Consider the following 8,468-nt stretch of genomic DNA (forward strand, 5'->3'; position numbering starts at 1 on the left):
GTTGTCTCTCATTCTTCTAAATTCCATTCTTCTAAATTCCAAACGGTACAGGCCAACCTACTTAACCTCTCCTCATAAGAAAATCTTTCCATAACCAGGATCAACCTCGTGAACCTTCTCTGGACTGCGTGCAAAGCCAATATATCTTTCCTTTGATTTAAAAAAATAAATTTAGAGTATAAAATTATTATTTTTTCAATTAAAGGGCAATTTAGCATGGCCAATTCATCTACCTTGCACATCTTTGGGTTGTGGGGGCGAGACTCACGCTGACACAGGAAAAATGTGCAAACTCCACACAGACAGTGACCTGGGACGGTATTGAACCTGGGTCCTCAGCACCATGAAGCAGCAGTGCTAACCACTGCGCTACTGTGCTGCCCTCTGTCTTTCCTTAGATAAAGGGATCAAAACTGTTCACAGCATTACAGGTTGTGGTCTTACTCGGGCCTAACAGTTTTAACAAGACTTCAGCATTCCATTTGACTTCCCAATTACCTGCAGAACTGGCATGCTAGCTCTTTGAAATTTATGCACGAGGACCCCCAAATCCCTCTGTGCTGCAATTTTCTCTATTTAAATAATATTCAACTCTTTTATTCTTCTTACTAAAGTGCATAACTTCACATTTTCCTACATAATATTTCACCTGCTAAGTTTTTACCCACTCACTTAACCTGTCCAGAACCCTTTGTGGCCTCTTTTGTGTCATCCTCACCAATTGCGTTCCCACCTATTTTTGTGTCATCCGCAAACTTGGCAGGCCTCAGCACTGATCCCTGTGGCACTCCACTAGTTGCTATCTTGAAAATCCCCCTCTTAAAATCAACTCTCTGTCTACTACTAGTTAGCCAATCCTCTATCCACACTAATATATTATCCCCAACACCATGAGCTCTTATCTTATTAAGTAGCATTTAATGTGGTACCTTATAGAATGCTTTTTGGAAATCCAAGTATATTATAGCCACTAGTTCTCCTTTATCTATCCTGCTCATTACCACCTTCAAGAATTTGAATACATTTGTCAGGCATGATTTCCACTTTTTGAAGTCATGCTGACTCTGCTTGATTATGTTATGTATTTCTAAATTCTCTATTTCATCTTTTATAATGGATTCTAACAGGGGGCAGGACTGGAATGTGCAGTGAGCCATTCAAAACTCCACACTTCAGTGGTATCAGAAAATTCCACCGACATGAGAGGCTGTAATATTCCATCCTATGTAGATGTACAAAATAGAACTGTGTGATGTAATGGATTAAATGCTGATCTTTCATATTTATATTAAAACCTAACTGTCATTGAGTGAATGGGATTCATCTCAGTCTGTTGTAAGAATCCTATGTGGAATAAATTCAGTTCCTAGTGCTAGTGCTAACCTAATTTGGAATAAATTGGCAACCACTTACATGATGGCGTATCGGGGATAATGTAAGCTATGGTAGGGTGTTCTTGGATAAGGTTACACTTCTAGATTGCTTACCAGAAGTACATTTTGGGAATTTTGCTGGTGACTGAGTAGGTAACAAGAATTGTAAATCTACAATTATCGTCAAAAGAGAAACAGTGATGGAAGCAGAATCAATAATAAGTTTAAAAAGGGAAATGGATAAATGTTTGAAAAATAGAAATGTTAAAGGATATGAGAAAGAGGAAGATGAATTAGGATTAGATGTATTGTTTATTGAGAGAGATGCAATTGGAAAAATGAACTAAATGTCAATTTCTGTTCCTATAGGGTTCTTTAATAGCTGGATAAATAATTGCTTAAAAGTTGACATTCAAGTTTGTGAATCAGTAAGTTCCAAATTGATAAGAGCCTGTAGAACTGGACCGTCCTTGCAGTTGAAAGAGGGCAAGAATTATATGGAAACAATTAGATTTTAAAATATTTTCCAAAAGCAGTGCAATTTTGTGAAATAGATTCCCTTGGCCCTCTAGTGAAAGTGTATTTTTTATAGTAATTCACAATGACATCTAAGAATAGGACAGAGTAGATCACAATACATTCTTTTTTGAGCTGGCTCATATAGGAGAAATCGACTAAGAAGTAAAATTCTATTTCAGACAGGATATATCAGAATCATAAACCCACTGCTTTGTTTTTTATACATCATGAATGGTAAAGACTTGGGGAAAGGGTCACAGTTATCTTGGCCTGCGAATGCTCCCCCCCCCCCCCGCCATGGGATATTATCACTGGATTAGTAATTCAGAGACCCAAGGTATTGCTCTGGGGACCTGGGTTCAATTCCCACCATGGGAGATCGTAAAATTTTAATTCAATAAAAAATCTGGAATTAAAAGACTAATAATGACCATGAAACCATTGTCGATTGTCGTAAGAAAAAAATCCAGTTCATTAATGTCCTTACCTGGTCTAGCCTATTTGTCACTCCAGACCACAGCAATGTGGTTGACTCTTAAATACTGGCAAGGATGGACAATAAATGCTGGCCTAGCCAGAGATGCCCACGTCCCATTAACAAATAAAAAAAGGAACAACTGGAACAAAATGACAAATGAAAAGCAGGAAACATTTATTTAAATGGATTGAAATTGTAGCCAGCAGACCCACAATGTCCAGAAATGCCTGGCTGGTGTCAAAGACTCCTGCTGGTAGTGCAGACTCAGAAATTACCCTCAATGAGTCTACATTTAATTTTTGTGTATTTTCATTTTCCCAGATGCTGAATTATGAACTCATTCATTCGAAAATGCTGAAACCGGCTTTCATCTTCGATGGCAGGCGTGTTCTCGATGATCTGCATTCAAAGTTTCAGAAGCTGGGATTCCAGGTACAAAGGGGCTGAATTTCCTTCCGATTTTTACAGATACTTGTTTATTGAATGGCTCGAGAAGGATTCAAACCTCAGAAAAACAGAATTCTCACCATCCTAAATCTCATGTTAATGCACATTGTTTTGGAATCTTTTTGCTTTCAGGTTGAGACTATCGGCAAGAAGGTAACCGAACAGAGGATTCCTTTCACACCCACAACTGAAGTGTCTAAATTCAGTTTACAAGAACCTCCATTTAAGAAAGTCACAGTGTAGATACAATGTGAAATTACACCCAACAAATAAATATTGTTTCAATTTAAAGGGGGCTTTGAAAAGAAAAAAATGATCAACGTAGTTTCTTCGTTAATGAAACAATTATAACATCTACAATTTTCTACTGAATACAATTGATAGTATTTTTTTTCTCTAACTTTTATCGGTCCTGGCTAAAGATACCAATTTGCACTGGTGTGTGGTGCTGGTTACTTGTGACCTTTCTTCATGTATATGTTCAGGAAGTAAGTATCAACTTAAACTTATCAGCTGACCCGACAGACTAAGTGCATCCTTACCCAGCCACTGTCTTGTGGACATATGCACCAGGGCGAGTGGGTGATGACATGGAGCAGCCTTGTAAAAGGAGATTGAAAGAGCGAGTCTAAATACTATCTTGGAGTCAATGCACTCAAGATGGCACATACTAAAGCATGAGAAGAGGAAGAAGAAAGCAAGTCATTTGTGTTGTTTTTGCTGACGTCAATATCCAGGCTTCTCCACAAGATTGGAAACAATAGATTTACAAAAGCTTCCGAAACAATTTGCTTACGATTGGCTCAGGATATATTTGTTAAGGCTACTTACCCACAGGGAATGCCTGATAAATGGCCTAAAAGGACAGACAGTGCTAAACAAAGAGGGGCTGGTTTAGCTCACTGGGCTAAATAGCTGGCTTTTAAAGCAGACCAAGCAGGCCAGCAGCGGACAGGCGCCGGAATGTGGCGACTAGGGGCTTTTCACAGTAACTTAATTTGAAGCCTACTCGTGACAATAAGCGATTTTCACTTTCATTTCATTTTTTTCAAACACAGACCCATCAACGAAACATCACAACTGTGTTCCAGAAAGCAAAACAGCCTTGAGCAGATCTTAACTGATTATAAAGAAAATTGGGACTGTGTTTTAAAAAATAAAACCTTTTTCTTTCATTTAGCTGAGATTTCACCATAGCTGCAATCTATCATTTGTTGAAGTCAGCAACTGGTCATAGAGAATTTTCCCTACATACGAAGGACTTTCAGCCAACTGCAATTAGTATTTCAGCCATCATTAGTCTGGACATTGCATTGAGGTTCAGTCCATTGCTGTTCCACATGTTGCCATTTGGGTTTAGGCATAGCCCAAACCACTGGATTGAATATCTCCTCACTGCTGTCAGTAAAGATCGTAGAGATGACAAAATCACACTCTGTTAGAAACCTCACCCACTGCAAGAACATTCAGAGGAATTGTGAAATAAATTTAAAATTATGGAAAATTGCCCCGGGATGTCCTGTACTCAAAAAACAGGGTAAATTCAATCCAGTCTATTCTCAATCATCAGCAAAATAAGGGAAGGTGTCATCGATAGTGCTATCAAATGGCACTTGCTCACCAATAAACTGCTCACTGACGCTCAGTTTGGTTTCCACCAAGATCACTCAGCTCCTGACTTCATTACAGCCATTGTCCAACATGGACAAAAGAGGTGAACTCGGAAGCGAGGTGAGAGTGACTGCCTTTGACATCAAGGCAGCCATTTGAGCGTGGCAACAATGAGCCCTCGCAAAATTTGAAGTTAATGAGAATCAGATGGCAATCTCTTTGCTGGCTGGAGTCAGACCAAGCACAAAGGAGGATCGTTGTGGTTGTTGGAGGTCAATCATCTCAGCGCCAGGACATCAGTGCAGCCCTAGGGTCAACCACCTTCAGTTGCTTCATCAATGACCTTCCCTTCATTGTAAGATCAAAAGTGGAGATGTTTGCTGATGGTTGCAAGTGTTCAGTACCATTTGCCGCTCTTCAGATACTGAAACACTCTGTGTTCATATGCAGCAAGATCGAGGCAACAGTCAGGCTTGGACTAATAAGTGGGTAACATTCGAGCCACACAAGTTTCAGTTCCTTCGATAGCACATAGAATCCTCACAGTGCAGAAGTTGGCCATTCAGCCCATTGAGTCCACACCGATTCTCTGAAAAAACACTCTACCTAGGCCCATTCCCTCGCCCTATCCCTGAGATCATGTGCGTTGATCATGCCAAATCCACCTCAACTGCACATCTTTGGACTATGGTAGGAAACCCACACAGAATGTCCAAACTCCACAGAGTCAAATGCTAAAGTGAATGTGGGTCCCTGGCACTGAGGCAGCAATGCTACACTGTGCCACCGTGGTACCCTTATCCTGTGATCTCCATCACCTGGAAGGTGAAGGACAGCCTGGGAACACCACCCCCTCCAAGCCACTCACCATCCTGACATGGAACTATGTTGCTATTCCTTTGGCTTCACTAGGTCAAATCTTGGAATTCCCTCTCTAACAGCACTGTGGGTGCACCTGACTATATGAACTGCAGCAGTTCATGGTGGTGGCTCACTACGACCTTCTCAAGGGCAATTTTGATTGGGCAACAAATGCTAGCCTAGCCAGTGACACCCTATGAAAAAAAAACATATGGCAGCCATGGGTTAATAAGGAACCAGCAGAAGAGATCATTTGCCATAAATGCACATTGTACAATTTGCTGACGTGTGAGAAATCATTTTGGACAGTCAATTCAGTTACTGGCATTGTGCGTCCACAGCACAATAATGTCCATGATTTGGTGAAAATTGGCAAATGTACTCAGAGAAGATCCAAGAACACGGAGTCAATTCCAAACCATATCACTGCAAACATAAAGTAACCAGTAACACTTGGTTTTCATCTCCCTAACAGTAATGGAACTAGTTGTAACCATAAATCTTGTTAAAACATGTCAATTAATGTTTCAAATTGTTAGATTTTGTTTGGAGCACTGTACAATCCTCACACACTGAAAACTGGCATTCACTTGAATATTTCATTTATCAGCTGTAATTTGATGAACCACTAAACAAATCTTAGTTGGTAACTTCTGTATGAATGTAATTATAATAAATAAAACAAGTTTCCACGGTGCACTGCTTGCCTTATGATTTGCATTTTGATTGTCTTTTAGATAAATGTTTGGCATGGACACCAAGACATAATTCTAAAAATATTTTTACTGTTGTAAAAGTCTTTATCTATCTTTAGAACTGTACTAACTTAAGCCAATATTTTAGGTTAGATATGAAACCTCTGTTGAATAAACTACAGCGTTTTAATTAATCCAAATTATCTAACATCTTCATTTGTTTGTTTTAGTCATTTTATCCCTCCTTGCCTGAGGGTTTTTGATTTATTTCTAAGATACAGTTCCACAGATTCCAGTCACTTGCACCATCTTGCTTAAATATGTAAACACTTGGCCTAACTCACTGATCCTTGAAGGAAGCACATCTGCGAGACATTGCAATTCAATAAAAAAGCTGAAGCATACTCAATGAAAAAGTTACAAGTGATGTAAAACGATAAATACATCAGGTTATTCAACATCTCTTTCTGAACTCCACAAATCCTCTCTCACACACATGGTTACTTCCTAAAAAAAAATTCAGTACAATAGTATTGGATTATTTTTACCTTATAACATTCACTTTTGGGATCCATCCAATGTATGCATAAAATTAACCGATTCAAAATATTTCATTGGACAATGCTCCAACTGACACAGCAGTTTTCTGATTCTCTTTAACTGTAGCTGACTCATCCTAAAAAGCTAAATATCCCATTGTCATGAGAATAAAGGATTCCTACAGCAGAATACAACCCATCACCTTGTCATTGGGGAAACCACTGGCCACTATTGTTATTGCACAAATACAAAAGTTAAATAGTATGAAAGCAAAATACTGTGGATACTAGCAAATATTTTATTCATCCCCCAGTAATGGGTGACGCTGGGAAGACCTGCATTTATCAGCCAGTCCTAATTGCCCTTGAGAAGGTGGTGGTGAACCATCTTCTTGAATATAACCGAGTGGCTCGCTCGGCCATTGCAAAGAGCAGCTAAGAAGCAAAGACATTGTTGTGGGTATGGAGTCATACATGGGCCAAGCCAGATAAGGATGGCAGACTGCCTTCCCTAATGGACATTAGCTGAATCAGCTGGATTTTTAAAAAACCTAGTAATTTCATGATCACCATGATCAATATTAGAATCTCTTCCAGCCTTTAATTCTTGGATTAAAGAATTTACAGTGCAGGAGGCCATTCGGCCTATCGAGTCTGCACCGGTCCTTGGAAAGAGCATCCTAGTTAAGCCCACGCCTCCAACCTATCCCCGTAACCCCACCTAACCTTTTTGGACACTAAGGGCAATTTATCATGGTCAATCCACCGAACCCGCACATCTTTGGACTGTGGGAGGAAACTGGAGCACCCGGAGGAAACCTATGCAGACACGGGGAGAACGTGCAGACTCCGCACAGACAGTGGCCCAAGCCAGGAATCGAACCTGGGAGCCTGGAGCTGTGAAGCAACTTTGCTGCCCTATTGATTGATTGAATTTATTGGTTCATAATCCTCCCATTACCAGTCTTGAGTACTGCTGCCTTTTAAGTAGCAACTTCAACCAGTATGGATTGATAATTCTTTTCTGGGTTCCAATAGTGTTGCCTGACTTAAATGTGGTAGATGAGTTCAATAATAATAATCTATTATTTTTACAAGTAGACTTACATTAACACTGCAATGAAGTTACTGAAAAACCCCTAGTACAGTGTTCTTCAAACTTTTTTTCCGGGGACCCATTTTTACCAACCGGCCAACCTTCGCGACCCACGCCGGCCGGCCTGCGCGACCCACCATTCTTTGTTACCTTGTTTGCTGCTGACAAAAATGGAGGAAATGGTTTTGGGTCCCTTTGGCCCTCGTACACGCTCCTCCAATGGAACCTGTTGGATGAAGGTGAAGCCTTCCGGTGTCGGAAAGTATGGAGTCTCCATCTGTCCAAAGTTCTGCATTTTTTTCCTGTAAAATTTTATCAAATAAAACCCCCCCGCCCCGAACTTGTAAAAACAAATAAAAAATAAAATGAGTAAAATAAATGAAAAAAATGAATAAACCCTCCTGAACTTGTAAACAAAAATGATAAAATAAATGAAAAAAATGAATAAACTTGTAAACCAAAAAGCTGCAACCGTTTAAAAAAATAGCAGCCACACTGTGCATGCGTGCCCGAATTTTGAAAAATATGTTCGCGGACGCCGATCATCATGCGCGCATGCATAATGCGGCCGAATTATTATTTTTTCAACATGTTCGCGGCCGCTTTCAGCCGGCACTGCTGCGCGGAGATTTGCGCGATCGAGAGCGCCGCGGATAATGTATCCGCGACCCTCCCGACACCCGCCCACGACCCATCCGCGGGTCGTGCCCCCCACTTTCAAGAACAGTGCCCTAGTAGCCAAACTCAGGGGCCTGTTCGGGTACACTGAGGGAGAATTCAGAAAGTTCAATTCACTCAAGAAGCACGTCTTTCGGGACTTGTGGGAGGAAACCGTAATGCCCGGCGCAA

The 8,468-nt window shown here is 40.4% G+C and overlaps 1 protein-coding gene across 2 annotated transcripts in view; it reads left to right on the forward strand.

Annotated features, from left to right (window-relative positions):
• ugdh (UDP-glucose 6-dehydrogenase) overlaps positions 1-6,180 on the forward strand; it is a 55,461-nt gene extending 49,281 nt beyond the window's left edge. For both annotated transcript variants that reach the window (XM_038791393.1, XM_038791394.1), the window contains exons 11-12: positions 2,692-2,802; positions 2,950-6,180. In XM_038791393.1, the coding sequence (XP_038647321.1) occupies positions 2,692-2,802; positions 2,950-3,060 (222 nt within the window). In that variant the 3' untranslated portion in view covers positions 3,061-6,180. The remainder of the gene's footprint in view (positions 1-2,691; positions 2,803-2,949) is intronic.
• Positions 6,181-8,468: the final 2,288 nt, after the last annotated feature.

Source organism: Scyliorhinus canicula, chromosome 3 (assembly GCF_902713615.1).
Source record: "Scyliorhinus canicula chromosome 3, sScyCan1.1, whole genome shotgun sequence".
In the NCBI taxonomy this organism is placed as follows: Eukaryota; Metazoa; Chordata; class Chondrichthyes; order Carcharhiniformes; family Scyliorhinidae; genus Scyliorhinus; species Scyliorhinus canicula.